We start from the raw sequence: 22,950 nt of genomic DNA on the forward strand, positions 1-22,950 counted from the left end.
GAAATATTGGAAATATTGCGCTTGTTTAGGGCATGTTACAAACTATTTATGGTTAGAAAAACTAACAAGTAGTACAAAAGCACCAAGTTTAAAAAAAATCTGTGCAAAAACAACAGAGCTACGTTGATTTCAGTAAGAGTAAACGTGGAAAATTCGTAGTAGTATCGAGGCGCGCATGGATGGTACGTAGCCCACAGTCAATATAGGTTTGATGTTGTAAGTAACTATGGGAAAGCTGAATTTTTCTATGCTGTTAGACCATGTTGAGATGAGCATTTTCCCAAAAGTCCCCACTCCTACCCCTTTGTGCTTTCCTCTACCCCCCCCTTTAAGATCAATTTACAGTCACTTCGAAATTAAGCTATAACTTTAAAACGGGTAAGGATAATAACGCAATCTTTTATTAATCATTTTGCGTTTCGATATTATACAAAAAGTGTATTTACCATGGTATCCTAAATATTCATAGCTAAAAATATCATAAACATAAAAAAATAATTTTTACGGATTAATTTATGAAACTTTTCTTTGTAGATTTTTTATACGAGGTCGCACAACAAAACGTTTGATACCAAATTTGGGGTGCATAGTTTACATTTTAAAATGATACATAGTTATTAACAGTTTGTTTGCATATAGTGGTTATAGATAGTACAGTATATTGATTTTACAGGACTCTGGCTTTTTTGTGCACCGCAACAATGAAAAAAATTACGTATATTTTGGTTTTTGTATTTGAATTTGCCGCTTTATATAGATTATATTAACGTTATGTAGCTCATTCAGTACACATACAGACTGTAGTGTATACATATGAATGAATGTCAAGCATTTGCTGCTGTACGCCAGAGCCTCATTTTATTATACAGGGTGTCTTACCTAAAGTAAACCAATAGATAACTTTTTTATTATGAGATATAGAGTTAACTTCATATGGGACACTACCCTTTATTTTAAGATGTTTTTTTAGTGGTTTCGAATTTTAAAAATATGTTCGCCATTTTCCAGTATGGCTGACAACTTTGTTAGTCCTATGGAATACCCTGTATTTTATGATTGTTTTAGAATGTAAACGCACAATTTTTAAACCTTTTTATTCTTGACATTTTTCTCTGAAGCTACTTGTTTAGGAGTTACATCGTGTTACATCGAAGAAGAAATGGTTTGTGAGTACATCCTGCATCCTGTAGCTCATAAACGAGTAAGTTTAAGAGCGAAAATACAAAGAATAAACAAGTTTTCAAATCATATCTACATTTAAAAAAAAACCATAAAATAAATTGTTCCAATTTCAAAGTAAGCTACCATTTTTGAAAATGGTGGCAATTTTTAAAACAACAAAATCAGTATTTTTTAACGTATTTTATATATTTTTTTGAACGAGGACTTATATGTGACTTATTTATTCTTTGTACTTTCTCTCTCAACTTACTCGTTTATGAGCTACAGGATGCCGAATGTACACCACAAGCCTTTCTTTTAGATATAACGCGCTGTAACTCCTAAATGGGGTAGGTGTTTAGAGAAAAAATGTCACGAATAAAAACGTTTTAAAATAGCTTTTAAATTCTAAAAGAATACTAAAATACAGCGTATTCCATAATGAATAACAAAGTTGTTGGCCATATTGGAAAATGGTGGATATATTTTTTTTTTATTCGTAACCATCCCTAAAAACATTTTTACAAATAAAAGGGGTCGTCTAATAAAAAGTTATCTCTATATGGAAAATCAAATTTATGTATGTTGACTATGTAATCTCAACCGGGATGAAACGTGTACCCTTTTATAGCAGAATGTCCGATTTAAAAAAAGATACGTCAATTTTGGTTTAACAAGTTATATTTAAATGAATATGAGTTTTTTTTTGAATTTTTAAATGGCAAAGATTGGCGGGCACTTGGAAATTATCTTAAAGAGGCGTGGAGTAAAAGGTGGGAACTGATAATGGAGTATAATTATTAAATTTAAGAATTGAGATATCAATACAAAAGTGGAAAAAATCTATGTAATTTTAAAAAATTATAAAATATTGTTTGTTAAGTATCTATCAAAGTAAATTATAAAAGTAACAGGTTTGTTTGATGAATTATTAACTGTTTGTAGGAAAAATTCAGATTCTCAGTAGGATTGCATTATTATCCTTACCCGTTTTAAAGTTATAGCTTAATTTCGAAGAGACTGTAAATTTATCTTAAAGGGGGGAGGGGTAGAGGAAAGCACAAAGGGGTAGGAGCGGGGACTTTTGGGAAAAAGCTCATCTCAACATGGTCTAACAGCATAGAAAAATTCAGCTTTCCCATAGTTACTTACAACATCAAACCTATATTGACTGTGGGCTACGTACCATCCATGCGCGCCTCGATACTACTACGAATTTTCCACGTTTACTCTTACTGAAATCAACGTAGCTCTGTTGTTTTTGCACAGATTTCTTTAAACTTGGTGCTTTTGTACTACTTGTTAGTTTTTCTAACCATAAATAGTTTGTAACATGCCCTAAACAAGCGCAATATTTCCGATATTTCATTTTAAATTATTTTTAAATTTTATTTTTTGCAATAAATGTTGATTAGCGCCTAAAGTATAAGAGATAGAAGAAAGGTTGTAATAACCTTTTTAAAAGACAATATATTTAGGCGTAGATAGACGCTTAATTCACCTTTCTATCATTAACCGTTTGAGAGTTAGACGCGGAAACGTAAACCGATGACCCGCGCAACTTCCCCCCCTCCCCCCCGAGTTGTGACCACCCTAGAAATGCGACATCATCGATTTTTTTCATCTACTAGATGTCCCCAACAATAATCAAAATTCAAATTTTGTCAGACTTTCAGTGCATACTCAACCCGTTTAGCGCCTGGACTATTTTCCATTGGCTAATGTTTCATGGTGCGATCTAGTAAAAGGTTGGAGTTAACAGCAATAATACCATGGTTTGGACCATTTCCTTACAAAAAACTTAAGAAATGCCAGGGACGAAGGTACGTAAACTATCTGACCTCTGTGTGTTTTGGAAGGTGGCGGCAGAACGATGAGGTAATGCTTCAGCGTCATGGCAGAAGATGAAGATGAGGTCAAGAAAGAGCAGACTGCTGCGGAGAAGCTACTGTTCTATATCACAGCCTCGTTCGTCCTGCTCGGGACGTTCAGCCTGTTCGCCTTCTTGTTCCTGGTGCCTTTCGTGATAGAGCCGGCGATCACGACGATCGTGATGGAGTTCTCGGAGACGCCGGCGTTGTGTGTCACATCCGAGATCATCTGGAACCGCGGGGCCTCCAACTGCTCCTGGACCTCCTGTAAGGAGGGCTGCACAAAGGTATTTACAAATTATTAGGTACAAAACAAATATTGTGGCCGTGAGATAAGAAGGGCTACACTCAAGCACCAACCATAAAAAGAAAAAAAAATGAGAACGAAAACAGTGGTACAGTTTTCATCATAATTGCATTAGTACCTCCATATGCAAAACGAGTTTGCTGCTAGATCAGCTAAAAAGAGGGTAGCAAGAAATGGCTCCAAACAGAATAAATATTCTGGAAGCAAGAAAAAGCGATAATGTTTTCAATATACTATTTTTGTTACCTCCACCTCAAAACTAATTTGATTCTAGATGCCCTGTGAGGAGAGTTGTGAGAGTGTGATGTGCAAACGAAAGGTCATGTTATAGAGAAAGTATGCTGTGATAATGTGATGATGTTTTTAGTGAGTAATTCATTTTACTTCCAATTTAAAATTTAGTTTGTTACTGGATATCCTGATAAAGAAGGTACCAAACAAAAACACAAAAATAATAGTAGGGAGAAAGAGTGATAATGGTTTGAATATATTACCGTTGTTACCTTCACCTTCATAACTAGTTTTATCCTGCACATCCTGCAAGGAAGACGTGAAAGTACCAACGTAAACAGCTATAAGGCAGGATCAATGAAGTAATTCGTCAAAAAAAATTTTAAAAATTTAGCCTGGAACAAATAAGATTTTATTGAACTTGTCACATCTTAGGATTTGTACGTCCGGATGGTTAAGAAATGAAATTTATATTAAAATGTATGCTTGCCAATTCTATCCTAATACTTCTCAAACCCCCGCTTTAAATTGGCTAAAGCTAAAAGATCCATTTATTTCGCGGGCTTTGGCAGACGCTGCATCGAGTTGGTCTTATATGAACATAAACATACTTTATTTAAGACATCACCAAACCATTTATATCGAGTCTTTGCTTTCTCAGTATTTATATGAAATAGTTTTTCAAATGTTATAAACCATAAAAAAAGAAAATCATTCGTAAAGAGTGACCGGAAAGGACCGAACATTTAAAAAATAAACATTATTAATTTGTATTTGTGCTAATTATTACTTTTATAATGTTAAAATATTTGTTAAATGTTGCCATTCAAGAAATACACTACTTTACAAAAATAATTGCTTACATTTTTCGTATGACCATGACTTATTGAAAACCCTGTCAGCCAGGTTAAGTCCATTGTCTTACATGCAGATGTTAATCTTTCCCGTCGTTTTCCATAACACGACTCAGCAACTCATTAGACCATTATTTGATGCCACTTTCTGATGGATTTCGTACTTAAGATCCATCATATAATCCACTAATAATTGTATTTCGTATCGGAAAATGCATTTCATATCATGGGACTTAAGTTGAAAGTGAACTCAAAAATGTCGTTTCGCTGCCGTAATAGACTTGCCAAAGCACATACGCATCAAAAGGAAACATACGGAGTTGTACCGTTCACTGATCCATGGCTTCTAAAATTACAAAAAATAATGACCTAGCTCCCCCTTGCAACAATTACAGTCACGCGTTTACTAGATATTTAAAAACATCCCGTTCCTGTCGGTCACGTTGCTTATAAATGACTGAACATTCCTATTATAATACTTGAAACAAACGTAAGAGAATTAATCCATTTTCAATGTTTTTTTAAATTCAGAGATTAAATTTTCAACTTTAACCAGAAAGCAACCATAGGTATTTATGGTGGATTCATCACTTCCGTCACTTCAACTAACACTTTTATACAAGAAGTGCTGGTCCAAATCCTATCAGTCAGAGGAGGTGTATGATAACGATTCGTTGGATCAGAATCCTAATTAGGTTGCATAATTGACCATTGGATTCAAAGGTTGCATTACCCTTCTAGCAAATCAGAGAGGGGTGTTGTCAGGGAGCTAAACTGTCTCTGAACGAATAATCAGAACCTCTTTCACCACAGCAGAAATCCTTATACTATAATAATACGAAATGTTGAAATCTTGTTCACAAGTGACGTGTTACAGGAGGTGTACGAGTGCACGCAGATCCGGGTAAACTACAAAGTGACCACACCGGAGCCTCTACCCTCCACTGCCCCTCGCCGCGAGGAGAGAGCCATCAGGGAGTACGACTACCCCGACATCTACTCCCCGGTGGATGAGGACCTCCCTCCAGAACCCCCCAGTCCTACGGGACTCATGGGGAACACCTCCGAGTGGTATTACATCGGTGCCAAACTGTTCCCGAACGTCAAGGGCTGCGGGTACCCTCCGTCGCTCAACTGTTCCGTGTGGTACAAGACGCACCTCGGGCTCGGTACGAACTACTCGTGTTACTACAGCCGTATAGACCCGGGGTTGGTCATCAGTGATTTGGACATGAACCAAGTGTATATGAACCTCGTGTACGCCACGGCCATCCCCATACCGTCCTTCATCGTGTCCGTCATCTACTTGACTATAGCTTACTTTTATATATACTACGACGACTCGGACCCCCCTCGTAGGCCCCCGAGAGGAGGGAGAGGAGATCCTGTGGAGGTGACCCCCCTACCTATGTCCACACCCCAGCCACCTCCTACCAGTGGGGCGCTCACCCCGGCGTCGGAGATCTTTAGAGAGGACCTCGCCAGCTTCGGACATCAACTCAAGATCTGCATGGCGGACGACATGAGCAGAGAGAGTATCATACCTGACTCCGTCCCCTTCATCAACTCCAACTCTATGAACGGGTGAGTTTAAACGATTACATACACCAATACCTGATACTGCATTTTTAAAAATCATTTGTTCAAAATCCTTACAAAACTAATACAAAGATTAGTTTTTCGTATATACTTAACATGAAAACATTTTAATTACATCCTGTTTGAAATATGAACAAACAGCTTAACGTACATCAATGTTTCCCGCGAGTAACGTAAGTGGTAACAAATTACACTATGGTAAGACTAACGGCCAAACTTTACTCCAAAAGAATAATGTAAAAAATGCATCTTTACTAGGTATATTAATGCTCCTAGGTGCCTTAAGAGGTAATCCTAAACATAGGTGAAGGTAACGATTAACATCAACTTTCGCTGGTCCAATTGCTTATCAAATCAATCACTTTTAAAAGGAATTAGTTGTAGCACAGATAATATAACCCTACTAGGGTTATATAACCCCTAGTAGGGGTTATATTATCTGTGGTTGTAGCCACATCTTATGCACATCCTAGTACAGAGGGATTTGTATTGCTAAATGTCTATGAATTCAATGTGAAACGCTTTGTACTGTAACTTAATTAACCCAATTCAAAATAACCTAGCCAAGGTTAACCTTCCAAAATACTGAAATCACGTCAAAATAGGTTGCGTAAATAGTAAAACTGGTATTTATAATTATACACCTTAAAAACTTAACCTTAGCTTATGAAAGATACGACAATATTTCCAAGCAATTTATGTGTGAATATAGTGTGTCATTTAAGATAAATAGTTTATAACTTCCAATCATTGTCAAGCATAAATATAGGTTATAAAAGACTAGTGTAAATTGAATGTAGCACAAAGTATAGTCTGAATCTACATAAGGGCATCTAAAAAAGGGCTGTTCAATATTGGTATAAATAAGTATTGCGCTGAATAAAAACATTAGCCCATATTTATTTGTATATAGTTCATACGTTCAATATTTATTGTAAATACACAAATTTACAAATTTCACGATAAGATTTTAACAACAGGTGGAATGATGAGGAAATGGAAAGATTGCCGCTTAAAAGGTGAGTGAGTTATCACAAGCATGCTTAGAAGTGGCAAAACTGTAATGCACTACTCGCTCTCTAAACAATAAACGCTGAGCCACACTGAACACTAAACACTACCAAGCAGACTACTCAGGTGCTATGCTGCACTCTCGCTCTCTAAACAATAAACGCTGAGCCGCACTGAACACTGAACACTACCAAGCAGACTACTCAGGTGCTATGCTGCACTCTCGCTCTCTAAACAATAAACGCTGAGCCGCACTGAACACTGAGCACTACCAAGCAGACTACTCAGGTGCTATGCTGCACTCTCGCTCTCTAAACAATAAACGCTGAGCCGCACTGAACACTGAACACTAAACACTACCAAGCAGACTACTCAGGTGCTATGCTGCTTTTGATAGCCTAGTACAGTAGCACAAAAAAAATAAAATTTCAGGTCCGGCTGATACCTAAATTGTTTTTAAACCCAACAATACTACACCCAGATTGTTTTTAAGTAAAAATATTACGGTTAATTCAATGACTAACTAAAGGGTTGATTATGCTGCCATGTTTGAGAGAGACAAATTGAATTAGGTAGCCTAATTATCAAAAACTTACACTTTTAGGAATAACACATACGAGACAACTGATTTTTCAAATATTTTGTAATTTTTAACAAACTCGGACAAATGATGTGATCCCGAATAAAATTAACACAATTTTTATGAAAGTAAATTTCTTGTAGTTTTACTTAAAAGTTGAACAACCAAACCATTAAAAATTATTACTACGCAAAATTTAAAACAAGAATGAAAAACAAACTTTCAGAAGATGAACCGATTAACTGAGACATGAACAATAAACAGGCCAGTGACCTCTTGCATGCCCAGCAATGTTATAACTTGTACACGCTGGTTAAATATAATTACCATCCCTTAGAGCTGGAAATGCACAACATTGCTGTACATGTGATATCGCATCAGGGTGTACACAGTTTATACAAACTGTTGTGAAGTATGCGAGAGCTTCGGCCAAGTGATCATTTTACAATAATTATTGTAAATAACACTTTTAAAACTGAAATATATATTTTTTTTTAACAAGTATTTATTTACAATCTATTCTATACTAGAATAATAAGTAAATTATATAACCATTTTAACATGGGTTAGTTACACTCCATCAAGTGCACTAACATAAAAAAAAAACTTTTAAAAAGTTGAACTAAAAACGATTTGGAAGTTCTATTGGATTAACTCTTTTGAGCCTATATGTAGCTTCACTATTGTCGAGGAGGTTGACTGCCAGGAAATTTGGATGGGTTTCTAATTTTCTTTGGTATTTTTCACTTCGTTTCTTTATTTCTTCTTTAACATAGGGTAATTTTGTATCTTGATGGATTACTTTATTTGTGACAAACCAAGGTGCTTGTAAAATTTTTCTCAATGTTTTCGATTGAAACCTTTGAACTATTTCTATGTTTGAGTTGTAAGTGGTTCCCCAGAGTTGGATACCGTAGGTCCAAATAGGTTTCAATATAATTTTGTATAAAAGTAATTTATTTTCAACAGATAATTTTGAATTTCGACCAATGAGCCAATTTAGTTTGTTTGTTTTTAAATTTAAATGAAGTCGTTTGTTCCAAATGTGTGAATGCCATGTAAGCCGTCTGTCGAGATGCATACCAAGGTACTTAACTTCGTTGGATTGTGGAAGCATGACATTATTCAATGTTACTGGGGGACAAGTTCTTGTAGACATAGTAAATGTAACTTGAACGGATTTTGTTTCATTTACTTTAATTTTCCAATTCTGTAGCCACTGAGACAAATCGTCTAATGCAGCCTGAAGGTTTGATGATGCCAGAATAGGATCCTGATTTGATGATAAAAAAGCAGTGTCGTCTGCAAATGTTGCAACCGTAATACCCTGAGTACTTGGAAGGTCATAAGTGAACAAAATATACAAAATAGGTCCAAGAACACTGCCTTGTGGTACACCTGATTCAATTTCATGCACATCTGTAACTATATCTTGATATTTAATTTGAAAAAAGCGTTTGGACAAATACGATTTCAACACTCCATAGTATGTATGGGGCAGCAAAGTTTTAATTTTGAACAATAATCCTGTGTGCCAGACTTTATCAAACGCCTGGGCTACGTCCAAAAAAGCAGATGAACAAAAACGTTTATTTTCAAGATCTTCCTTGATTACATTCACTATTCTATGCACTTGCTCAATGGTGGAATGCCTTCGGCGGAATCCAAACTGATGGGAAGGCAACAATTCTTTTTCATCAATTATAATTTGGAGTCTTTTTAAGAAAAGTTTTTCAAAAACTTTAGAAACCACAGGAAGAAGAGATATAGGCCGATACGAGGATGCTTGATTTAAAGGTTTACCAGGTTTCGGAATAACAACAATTTGTGAAACCTTCCACTGTATTGGGAAGTATTCAAGGCGTAAAACTGCATTGAAAAGTACTGTAAGGAAAACTATTCCTTTTCTAGGAAGCTCTTTCAACACTTTACCTGTTATCAGATCATAACCGGGGGCTTTTTTGCCGTTTAAATCGTCTTTTATCACTTTAGCTACTTCAGATGGTGTGAACAATTTTATTGGTAAATCAAGTTGATTTGGAGAATCGAGGAATTCCAAAATTTCTTGCTCAACATTTGAATTAATATTATATGGCTTGAACACTTCCTTGAAGTATGAAGCAAATACATCTGCTTTCTCGATGTTGTTTTTGGCCCAAGAACCGTCTTCTTTTAGAATAGGTGGAATGCAAATTTGTGGACGTTTTAAGTTTTTTGTAACTTTCCAAAGGGAGTAGTCACTAGCTTCAGATGGAGAAAGGTTTGATGTGAAATCTTGAAATCTGTCATTGTTTAATTTAAACAGTAACCTTTTTAGTTGTTGAGTGGCCCTGTTTAGATTTCTTTTATCCGTCTGGTCTCTAGAGTTTTGCCATATTCTACGGAGTCGGCGTTTTTCGGCAATTTTCCTATTAATTTCAATTGGATAGTGTATTCCTGATTTTAAATTATGTTTATTCTGGTCTGGAGTTGCTCTCCAAGCGGAGTCTTGAACTGTTTTGTTGAAATGTTCAACAGCAAGATTCAAATCTTCTTCGCTCTTCAAACACACAGAAATCTTTAAATTTTGATCCATTAATTCACGAAAATAATTCCAATCTGTATTTTTGTTGCATAAATGTGGTGGAATAGGTTTGAATATAACATTTGAAGCGATCGTTAAAATTACAGGTGAGTGGTCTGAGGAAAGGTCCAGAGATTGCTCGATTGTCACACAATCTCGGGATACACCTTTTGTAACAAAAAAATCAAGAAGGTCTGGTATTTTTTGACGATCAGAGGGCCAATATGTCGGTTCGCCTGTCGATAGAGTATCAAGGTTCCGTTCTTGGATTGACTGCAATAGTTGTCGACCCCTAGGAGTTGCCAGACGGGAGCCCCATGTAGGATGTTTGGCATTGTAGTCTCCTCCTGACAAAAATTTACAGCCTAAAGTGCAGAAGAAATCATTAAACTGTTGGCGTGTAATGTTGTGTCTAGGTGGGCAGTAAATAGAACTTATAGTAAGTGGGCCTGTCTCAAACTCCACTACAACAGATGAACTTTGGATGAAATCGAACTGATATTTTGGCAATTCATGGTGCTTGATATGACTTTTAATCAAGATAGCACAACCTCCATGAGCTCTATTGCTAGGATGGTTAGTGTTGTATAGACTGAAATTTGGAATTTTACAAAAGTTTAAATCAGTAAAGTGAGTTTCAGAAATAAGAATAATGTCCAACTTATGTTTAGCAATGAACAGTTTTAATTCTTGGCATCGCTGTACCAAGCCGTTAGCATTCCACAAGGCTATCTTCAAGGTTTTCACCATTAATTGAGCTTTTTAAGAACAGTTGTAAGTAGGTCAAGTAAGGAACCTATTTGTTGAGATTGTTGCATAAACAGTTTTTCAAACCGATCAAAGAATGAAGTTATTGTATTTGTTAACTTTTCTGTGGATGCATCACTAGAAGCATTACTTGGCGTGCGTGCATTCACATTATCAGAACTTGTGCTGGGTTTAGTTTTGTTACTTACTCGTGAGTTGCTAACTGCCTCCGCATACGAAACGTTAGTTTATAAATATGTTAGTTTATTCTGCTGAACTGTTTATTACATTTTTATTGAAACACTAAGAAAATCTTTTTTATAAATTTGAAAAGTTAACCTACTGTGAATAAGAAACGCATAATATACATTAACAATACGTAATTCATTTTATACTTTCAGTAAATTTGTCAACATTTATTATTGCAGGCATTAAAAAAAGTCATATCTAGTCTCAATTGTAATATTTAATACCGATTCTAATGTCTTGATGAACAAATTTTCTCATTTTACAAGATACAGTGAAAAGACCAATGATAGAAGCTGAGTATTATAGTAAAACTATATCCTCCACAGGGTTTATTTAAGTATAGCTTATGAATGTGGCCTAAAAAGCTAAGTACTTTGTGTTCTTAACTACCAAGAAATGTTTAAGATCCAAAGCACTAAATATTTATTACTAATTACAATTATAGAGTTTTCTCAGCCATGGAACGTTTAAGGCTTCTTATTATTAAATGAGACAATTTTATGTTTGGAAGTATCACTTTAAAGATAGAAGCAACGTTTTTTTAAGGTTTAATTAGTGATATCAAACACTGAACATCAAACAATTAGTGATATCAAACATACAGCCTTCACTGAATGCAATAAAGATAACAATCAGATGATTTCTAAATTTTTAATGATTTTTACTGTTCTTAAATCGATTAATGAAAATTAAGAAACAAGTTTGATCTATTTAAGGAGCACAGTATCTTCAACTTCAAGTATCAAGTAATACTTCAAAGAAAATCCAATTTTGTATAATAGCTTGTGGCACCGGAGTTGACTGAGACAGGTCGCCTGCCCTATTTCACCACTGCAGTCATTATTTCTAAGCTAGTATAATTATTACAAGCTGTTGCAATTATTACAAACCCCATGATTTCATATGATTTCTTCACACTGAAGTAGTTACTACTTTTTTATAATTTCTTTGTACTTTGAAAATTTTAAACTCTACTTTGTGTGCCATTTCAATAATTCTTTGGATTCTGAGAAAATTTTCGGTCTCTAGATCCCTTTTCGGGACACTGAGAAGTTTGACCAAGTCAGTGATCGTTCCAAAAATCTCCCCCTTTTAACCGTAATGGTGCTTTAGTTTTGAAATTGATGCAGAGATCTTAATCCAATATGAACGGTGGTTGAGGATCTTTTTAGAAAAAAACCTTATATTTCGATTTTTACAACATCACTACCATGCAGGAATACTTGAACAGAACCTGTATGGATTATAAAGGCCCGAATCCTATACCAGTAACATTAACATATGGCTTAGACAGTTCCATTAATTTAAGCAATGTTAAATAATGTTTACCTTTGAGGCCAGTAACATAATTTGTTTATGTTTATGACAGATACCGAGTCTGTTCTAGTATTCTAGTATTCGTGCTATCATGAGATGGAACGCAACTAACACGTATGAAAACCAATTCATATGATCAGAAGATTACTGTACAAGTGATATCCTAGTTATACACCTTTGTAGCCAATTGGTTCCTAAATTATAAGCTCTTTCCCTTAACTAAACATTTTTGAAGTTAAATTTTTGAGTCATCAAAAGTTGACTTTTCTCACTATCGAACCAGCGGTGACCTTAAGACAGTTAAGTGAGCAGCACTTCGATCGAACATTAAAACTATTTTCATACGCAAAGCGAATGAAGATAATCTTATAATATCCTAACCTAAATAAAGTACACCATAACCCAAGTTTAAATCCAAAGTTTTCTAATCCCACTGCAAGTGTCAATAAGGACAGCTGCATGTTTTCTGGACGGCCGCCAAAGTCTCGGCGCCGCTCTACAGTCTCCAGTCACAGAATCCTCCGAGACACTTCTCATTTGTGTGAAATACTACGTACAGTCTTGGCTAGATGACTCACCAGATCATAAATATCTGCGGCCTCATTACTAGAGTAGAGTACGTCATACATAACCTAAACACAACACTCGTGGTCGATGGTTCGAAACAGACAACACAGCACATTGGTGGTGTGAGGAACGATTTTGTGAGGAATGAAAATACTGATTTGAAGAGGGATAAGTTGAGATAATGAGGGGAAAGGATGAATACCCTGTAATTTCAAACGATATAGTAGCAAATCCATCGAACTTTTCCCGTCAACCGCGTCCTAAGATGAAAACCATTGTAGACGTTTCGTTCTTAATGTGCACCGGAATTATGAGCAGCTAGGCTAATTTGGACACGCGATTTCATAGGATTTTTTCACACTGAAGTATACTGAATCAGAGAGCACATTAGAATACATGAATATACTATGTAGGCTATGCTAAAAGTTATGCCAGAATATAAAACAGAATAAGTATGGAGATTGGCAATTTTCTAGAGTCTCATAACCTAGTTGCAGAGTATTTCAACTTATTTTCCAACTGATTATTTATGTTCCATGTTGAATGTTCTATAGTGAAGAAGTGGCACAATTTGATGACAAAAATTAGTTTTTTCGTGTATGGACGTTCTGATTTGAAAAACTTTTACTGTTGTTGAAAAAGAAAGTGGGTCAATTTGCCACATTCATTTTCGTAGGGTATTATCCCTCGTTGGTGTTATTCAAAGGACATAACTCATCATCCACAAGCTAATATGGTAGCAAATCCGTAAAGTAATTAGGCTACAATCCACTGAATCGAATTTTTCCACTTTCAAATTGTAAAAGAATTCAACTCATATGACAAACGATAATGATAACGATGGAACGAAAACTTGCAAACGTTCGAGAGCAAGGTTCAGTATCGAGTATAGTACGTGATTATTCACAACTAAATAGCTGGAATTGTATCACCACAGTTTGTTTGCGTGTTGGTTGCTAAGCAACGCTCGGCTCCAATCCGTCTACAGACCACTGCAGAGACTGCCGCCGTCGTTATCGCAGCTGCGTTGGCAGTTTTTCATAACTGAGAGTTTTTATTCAATTTTAATACTGGTTATAAACATGGTTATATATATTACAACGTTGTGTCATCTTACTTTTCACCCCCACTGAAGTGTGTGATACGTTTTCACATTAAAATATTGGTCGTTTTTCATCAAAAGTAAATATGTTTTAAAACTTATATTCAGGTTTTGCCTAAATATAACGACAAAAAATAAACACTAACCTAACCTTACCACCTATTCTTACCTAAAATACCATTACCTTAAAATATCCTAAGCCTACCAAAACTAACTGGTGGTAATCAATGGAAACGGACCAAGAAAAGTGGGCAAAATGGGCAACAAATCGTAAAAATATTAGGACGTTTTGTTTGGAAATATTTTGACTTGTACACAGGATTAGGCATTACACACTTACCAAACCTGACCTAGCCTATAATCTGACTTAAAAACTAACCTATCATAAACTAAAATATCCTTAACCACCATTAACTTAACTGTTGGCGTGTTAACGGAAACAAAATATATAAAATAGTTTTAATCAATTCACGGAAAATGATTTTTTTCTACCATTCATCGAACATTTGAAAAAAAGGAGGCACGAATTGGCTCCTAAATGTTCTTTTTTTGTTATGATTATAAACTGAACTAAACTAACCTAATCTTCCCGAACCTAACCTGAAATAACCCTAACAGCACCGCAGTGCACTATAAATGAGTGGAAGTCCTCTTCTTGAAATGATCCCATATAGTTAGAAAATAAATCAAACTTGAACAAATTAAAATGTTCAAGGGTGTAACATTTAAAATCTTAATATAATATTGGGCCACTACAAGAAAAAAGGTTTAGTATTTAAAAAATCTACTAATAGCACTGTTGATGAGATAAAATAATCAAGATAAATTGAAGTGTGTGTTAAGGGGCAGCATGAATCTTTTTATAAAATTATGCCTAAATTATTTGAGCTCATCTATAACTCTGTTCTGCACACATTTTCTTGTTAAGTTAATCCTCATTTTTCTTGGACAGTCTGCACTGATTATAAACAAGGTGATTCAGACGTAACCGTAAGTTTGCAGTGTTTTAAACAACATTTCGAAATAGAAGAGTAATTAAACTTTTACCTTGGTGTAAATATTATAAAAGTATTAACCAGAGTTTGTAGCAACAATGTGACGAAATAGAATGAAGAAATATACAGTGTTATGTAAATAGAATGTAGTTCTATATGTCTGTAGGAAAAGGTGAAGTTAGTTTCAGTAGTTTTAGTGTTAATATTGTGTACAGAACCCTGACTTAATGAAGTTTAGAATAGTATCATGTTTTGATGTTTTCTCCTTTAGTAAGTACGCATACTTATAAAACAGTTAGTTATCACTAGCTTAGCACTTGGTAACTAGCGGACTTTAATAAAAATGGTTTGAGACGAGTAAAAGAAATCAGTGTGTGGTCTGCTGGAATTTGAGTGCAACATTACCGGAGAGTTGGGTTTTAATTTCACTTGAATCAATACCAAGTCGACCATATGAACGATCTCTTGAGGCTTTAGCTCATGGGGATAATTCATTTTTATTCTCAATTTCCCATATAAAATGTATTTATTCAATCAAAATATTTTCCTTCTTTTAAATCCAGCAATTTTTCACCTAAACATAGAAGTGTAAAATCAACAATATATTCTTACATATTTAGTTCCACACCTTGACTGTTAATTAATCTCTTTTTTAATATAAAAAAAAATATTTAAGAATAACATTTATCAAGTAATGAAATATAATTACATGTGATATAATACATAAATTAATAATTAATGTAATATAATTATTATGTAATGTAATGTGTGTTGATTTTTCACCGTCGTTGCTAGAAAAAAATAGTAAAGGATTCTTTAATTATTACTCAACAGCGTTGTTGTTAAAGCACAATAATAATATAAATCACTAGTGAATTTATTTTATAAAACTGTATAATGTAAAGTTGTATTCCAGTTTAAAAACACATTTTGGAGAGAAATTAATTTACTGTTATAAACGGGATGCATTAATAATAGGGTGACCTCAGGGAAATGTCTATCGTTATTTCTTTAAACGAGATTAAAACTTAATTAAAAAAACAATTCAAAGGTTTTGAGAAGCTGAACAAACATAATTCATAATTTGACGCTATTGACCCAATATTATTTTAGTTTACTTATTCAGACAATTCGAGGAAAACCATATAAGCTTAAATGAAAACTTATTCATTCTATTTGAAAATGTTTTAAAATGTGATTCATTGATTATAATAAGTAGGAATATTTGAATATGAGAGAATGATTCAATGTGCAAAAACTGGTAAATAACATATTGTACAAAATTTTACTTTGTATCTTAAAACGAAATAAATTAAAACTCTATAGCTATAACAACAAGGTATATGTAGAAGATACATATTTAGAAATATACTGATTCCATCAAAAACAATTTAGTTCTTTCTTACTTTACATAGATAACCCCAAATAAGGTGTATATATGTGATGTGTCTTAGTTTTAGTGGTAGTTTCTTACCTATTCGACTTTTGTATGTTACGTTGTAGAACAACGCATATAAATTAGATAACTAGGTAATATAATGCACTTGAGTAAAGAAATACGTTTATCGAAGCGTACTTATTTGTTTCTTTTAGTCCTTAACGAAGCTATAATAATTTAAAGCTATTCAATGATTCATGGTTCAATAAGTAGTAGAGTACCAATCATTTTATTGTGTTTTGTTGTGTTTTTAAGATATATTATGTCACAAAGATTAATTTAGTATTTTAAAGAAAAATGTGACTCAAACAATAAGTAGATGATTCATTTCCACAAAAATGTATTACTATTTCATTTCATTAGGCTGTATGAACAGTCAAGAAGGGCGCAGTTGTTTTTAATGTAGGTTTAGGTATACATACAGGGTGTTTTAGAATTGTTTTAGTCGTCCAAATGCGTAATTTACTCTAAGTAACATCACGGACGATTATTATAATTAAACAGGTTACTGGACATATTAAATATGACAAGAAAATGTTAACATTTTTTTTGTAATAAAAGTTACGCTTGTATTACAAAATTGGAGTTATACTAAGTTATAATCAAAATTTACTTTCTGTAAAAGGTAATACCAATTTAAAATGTCGATGTTTTCAAACAATTGTAGGTTATTTTCGACCTCCATTCTACCCCAAAAATTTTTTTTGTTATTACCTTACGCCTGTTATAAGATTGTACAATTAATTGATAACCCGATGACTAATGCCATCCGGATCTAAAATCAACCTTGCTTGGGTAACCTACAGATGCAAAGATCACTTAAACATTTAATACAGTAATTTTACTGCTTACTGAAAAATTACTTTTTTCCTTCTTACACAAAAATCTTCTTTCTTCCAGTTCGGTTTAGTTTGATCCTTACGTTTTTCTATGCCGGTGGCATTTTCGCGCATTTTACAATGGGTTGGTAAACACTTAGATCTTGTCACTAAGCGCAATAAATCACAAAACGATCCTAAATTGTTCTAACAACTAAACTACACCGTTAACGTTCCAGGAACCTGAACAAGATGATGACGACCAGTATCTTGACGCCTCCAGGACCCATCGCTGATGTCTAGGAGGTCAGCTGTAGAGGTCAGATCAAGGTCACCGCTGCTGTAACCAAGCCAGAGCCGCTCCCGCACTCGTAGTGTGATCGTTTCAGTTGTTTTCTAAGCTTTACAACTTATGATTTCAACCAAAGACCATTTTATGAATTGCTCATCAGTTACCTCGTGCCGTAGCCTTGTAGAAGCTTGGACAGTGGGACCACAACGCCGACTTTTGTTCTTAGTGGAATTTACTTATTTGTGACAAAATTGTTATCGGTCTTGAGTCAGTGTTGAGACCATAGATTCTTATATCGACTGTTAGTATCTCTTTTGTAAGATTTGAAATGACTACAACCTATTCCTTGAAAAGTATAATGGTTTTGATGCTAATTCTGCTTTTGTTCACGTTTATCATAAAAATGTATAAACAAATTAAAGATAAAATCAAATATGACAACTTTAAAACGACTCTTACAGCTCACAACCAATTTATTGGCAAATCTTTATACAAAAGGTGATTCCCTACTACTTTAAGTTTAACATGATTTACATTACGTTATGAACGAGGATTTTAAGCAATAACGTATAGCTGATGTTTCAACGGTTGTTAAATGCAAAAAATGCAAGGGCATTTTAGCTATGTGCTCGGCTAGCCGGGACTTTCATCGCTGGAGGGTTGGCATCCCTTCTTCGTCGCGGCAGCAATACTTCTTGTGATATCCGACCACACGTTTCTTTGTCTTTCATGTATCTTGCTTTGTAAATACCTGTTAAATCGTTGATTATGACAGAACAACGGAGATCACGTTCTGAATACATCGTTTTACTATTAATAGTTTAAATCAGGGTAAAAAGTTTGTTAGAGTTTATAGTTGTTGGTTAACTTTCAGGATTTACTATTCTTCAATATTGTGGTGTTTCAAAACATTATTACTTTCTTCAAATACATTTTTGAACGAGATATTAAAAATTGAAAACCAATCGATGATTGTTTCTAAATTTAGGATATAAAAAAATAATAATACACTTATGTTTTAGATTATGTCAACAGTCAATAATTTTCAAACAAACAATCACTCTTAGCTCAAATTGCTAAAATATTCTTTCTATCTGGAGCTAAAAAATATAAGCTTTGTTAAACATAAATTATAAATGTTGTTCTCTTGTAATAGGCTGATGTTTTAAAATAGTACCTTAACAAAATAAGATGCAAATTGGCATTGCTTGAACCATGTAACTGCAGCTAAACTCACATACTCACATACTTTCCTTTCTCCTGAAACTATCGAGACTTGTAAAATATGCATCAGAGTTTGGTGTAAGTCAATGTAACTCAATACTATACTATTTGTCTGCCTACTAAACAATCTTAGAGGCAGTGTGGTGACTATACGCATCTCTAGTATGTAAACTTCCAGCCGAATAGGATTTAGAAGTATCACTAAATGCCAACGAACTAGATACCTCCATTAAGGATGATAGTATTTTATAAATTCAGCGGCAATGCTTATATACATCTCACCGAATTTCTTCTGGTATTTTCTGGCATAAAAACACCATTTTGATGTAAAAAATTGTGATCTTTATAGTGGATAGCTTGCACTATTCTTAAATTTTGTAGTACATTTTGTCTTAAGTTTCCCCAATATAAAGAATATATCACACATAAGGGGACAATTAGGTTTACAGAAACTAAACAGTTAATATAAACTGAGATTAACTGGGACATGTTACAATGTTTAATGACAGGATTTTAACAATAACAATGGCGTCAGACAACATAAAAAGCTGATGGCCATGTAAAATATATATTTTTACATTTGCAGTGGAATAGTGTGAAAAGATTATTGTTACAAACCAACTACAAATGCATATCTTTGCGATACTCGGTATATTTCTTGTATTAATCTAAAAATAAACCCGGGCAAAACTATATTCCTGGTTAACCCAGCATAGTTCTTAGTCCCTTTTTGGTATATCTAGTCTACTGTTGAGGTTGAAAAATATTTGTACGGAGTTGAAAAATAAATAAAAACAGTTTAGTTTATAAAGCCGACCAAATGTTATCTATTTAAATTGCTATTCTTAGAAATTCTGGTATTCATTCAGGGAGTATTTCCATCATTTAACTTGTTGAAATGAAACCACAGATGAAATGATCGGTTTGTTGCAAAGGCCACTAATCCCATTAATGCGAGAGGGTTACTTGGGTATAATGTATTCATCAGTAACTTCCTCAAATTAATCCAATTTTATAACCTTGATACTTAGAAAAGAAATGTACTTTTTGCCTAATTTAAGTTGTTATCTGTGAAGCACTTTTTTAAAGATTAAATATTTTTAAAAGTCAATCATCAAGGCTTAGCTGTCAATAGAAATGTTAAAAATCCAGAAACTGTAATCAAATTCAATTTCCCACTAGAATGCGTTTTATATTGCATGTGAAGGAATCTTTGCCCCCCAAAAATTAAAAGTTCGAAATAACAGTAATCTAAAATACTGCCATATTCGTTTTCACTGTGTTACTTGTAGACTACAGTAATCTATATAAAGCTGTAAGACAGTAAGACAGTATAGTTTGATGACAGAATTAAAATTTAAAAACATCCCATTCGGCTGGAAGGAGTATGAAACTGATTGTAATATTATAGATTACCGAGTTTTTACCAAAATGATGAACAAACATTTTTAAACGTGTTTCCAAATCTACAGTGTAAATTCGAAATGTTATAGTATTTTCAATTGTTGTATAAATCTAAATCTGTTGGCCTGGATGAGGTAATACTTAGTGTCTGATTCGGAGTTTGTTCTACTTTATAGAGTTCGTCCCAGTAGAGCATGTAGTTTTCGGGCTGGAGGTTTGTACCAAATTTATGTTGGAATATATGTTGGTAATATGATGGTATTGGCTAAGCTAGTGTAGTGTGCTCTACCTAATATGGAGGGGAGTAAATACAATCTAAGCTTATACTATTATGACCATGCATTTATAAGAATATTTTTCTCCCTGTGATGATGTGTACAGAAATCTTGAATTTTGGTTCTTATCCTTGCTTAATATTTGAAACTTTCAACCAGACAAACGTGTAAAGTGTTTTTTTGTAGTTTTGTTTTCTTTTGGTAAATAACAATTAGAAAGAAAATCTAAATTACAAACAAAATTGAATCGGTACAAAACTCCCAGCCTTCTAACTATAGTCTCCTTACTAGGCCAATCTCGTCCGTTGGACAAATGAAATGCAATTACAGGAGTTCCAATCAAAACAAAAGCAGTGCTTTTCTATCATGTACAAACAAAGAAACGATTTCATTGTTATTTATAGTTACCTGTTTTGTAAACTGCTTTGTTACATAGGCCTAACTCCACATGTGAAAGTCATTCCATCTCGCATAATTGTTATTTGATTAAACAAGCGCAATCCACTGGTATTTTCATTTCTCCTTATGGCATCTATTTGACCTCAAGTGCTTCAACTTTTAGGGGTTATGTTAGAAAACCATTATGTAGCATAATCAATATTAGCCTTATGTCTACTGAACGTTCCCATGCTAAACGTAACTCATAATATGAGTTTCACCTAACTTGTTAACTCTAACAGTGAGAAAAGGGTGAAATGTTAACATATTTTTTTGGTAATAGTCAATCAATCAATCAATAAAATATTATCTTTGTTTCATTATATGCAAACATAGTTACATGAAAGAGAGTCACCGGCACTAAAATAACTAAAATAACAACATTTTTGATTATCAGGGACTTTAAAATAGTCAAGAACAAAACTCCTTTATAGAGAAGAAAGGGGATTCAATTAGAAATCTTTTTGGTAAATTTAAAAATCGTTTCGTATTATTTCTTTCTTGTATGATATTTTGTGGCAAAAGTTAAAATATTAGTTTCCTTTATAGGCTTTTTAAAGCTATAATTTATGATGCTCAACCAATCGATTGAGTCTTGTATTATAGCTATGGACAGTATTAGCAAATGTAAGTATATTGTTAGATATTACAAACTTTATTGATTCAAAAATAAAGAGGCTGTAAACAGTAAATATTTTCAAGTTGGTAAAATCATTTTTCACTAGATCAGATTTTTTAAAGATTCAAAATCACTCAACAATTATCAATCTTAACCTATTTGGATTTCTAAAGATTGTATACTTTTAAAATACAATACAATACATTGTCAAAATCTGTAATCTGCTCGCAACTCAATTTTTTTCAAATTTCTATCTCTTATAGTTTAGAACAGTTTCATTTTATACTTAATATATTCATAGGCTAACACTTACTAATCGATGCGTTTTCTCCTAATTTACATAGCGTTTGATGAATAACCTTTTATAAATATTGTATTAGTCACTATTCGTTTTACTGAAAAGGTTCAGTAACTAAGTGTAACTAAAATATTGAGTTGCAGGCAAATGCAACGAAATCAGTTATCTAACGGATTTTGGCCCATTTCATTAGTTAGGAAATCAATAAATAACTAATAAAGACATTGAGAAGTTTTTATGCATATTCAAGATTAATTCAAACTACATTACATTACTACAAATTACATTTGTAAAGTACAATTTCTTTTATATATTTTTACACTTTGTCAAATTCACCCAAGCGAGAGTGTTTAATAGTTTAATTCACTCATTTAATAAATTGATCATTCACTGCAACAGTTGACATGCTAGATGTAATAAATATCCAGTCCTACACTATTTTGGATCTGATCTGTATATTTAGTTAAGGAAATATGTAACAAACTTTATTTAGCATATTAGTTAGATGTTAAAAGTGAAACATTTACTTTACAAAAGTGGACCATTTATGATAATTATTGATAAGTACTTAACTCTAAAACGATTAGTGCCCATAATGCATTCATTCCTAGATTATAAAAGTCTTCATTATATTGAATTTTAACCTCCTGGATCGCATTTAAATACTTTAAATTGGTTTAAATACCTGCATTGATGCGATCCTGTTTGTAGATGAGTTGCTACCGGTTTCAACTCACATATGAGTCATCTTCAGGCTATTGAAAATGTCTTCTTGCTTCATTCGAAGGTCGTCAACTGATAATAAATAAATAAACAAAACACAAACACGAACATAAATAGGAACATTTAGGATTTAAAAACATTTACAACGGTAGGGCTACGGCACACGATGTGATCGGGCGGGAGTTATGTCTAGACATAATTAATTGAGATTAATTCGTTTACTAAATTCATTCCCTCGACTTCGTGTAGTAATTAACAAGTAATTTC

The 22,950-nt window shown here is 33.7% G+C and overlaps 1 protein-coding gene across 5 annotated transcripts in view; it reads left to right on the top strand.

The window, feature by feature from the left end:
* LOC128991865 (protein tipE) overlaps window positions 1–21,115 on the top strand; it is a 42,660-nt gene extending 21,545 nt beyond the window's left edge. For 4 of the 5 annotated variants that reach the window (XM_054415101.1, XM_054415102.1, XM_054415100.1 and 1 more), the window contains exons 2-5: window positions 3,021–3,319; window positions 5,302–6,008; window positions 7,004–7,042; window positions 17,650–21,115. In XM_054415101.1, the coding sequence (XP_054271076.1) occupies window positions 3,056–3,319; window positions 5,302–6,008; window positions 7,004–7,042; window positions 17,650–17,713 (1,074 nt within the window). In that variant the 5' untranslated portion in view covers window positions 3,021–3,055 and the 3' untranslated portion in view covers window positions 17,714–21,115. The remainder of the gene's footprint in view (window positions 1–3,020; window positions 3,320–5,301; window positions 6,009–7,003; window positions 7,043–17,649) is intronic. The other variant, XM_054415104.1, reaches the window with a different exon arrangement.
* The last annotated feature ends 1,835 nt before the right edge of the window (window positions 21,116–22,950 follow it).

This window comes from Macrosteles quadrilineatus, unplaced genomic scaffold (assembly GCF_028750875.1).
Source record: "Macrosteles quadrilineatus isolate MER2022 unplaced genomic scaffold, UCM_ALF_1.0 Scaffold_4__1_contigs__length_99947679, whole genome shotgun sequence".
In the NCBI taxonomy this organism is placed as follows: Eukaryota; Metazoa; Arthropoda; class Insecta; order Hemiptera; family Cicadellidae; genus Macrosteles; species Macrosteles quadrilineatus.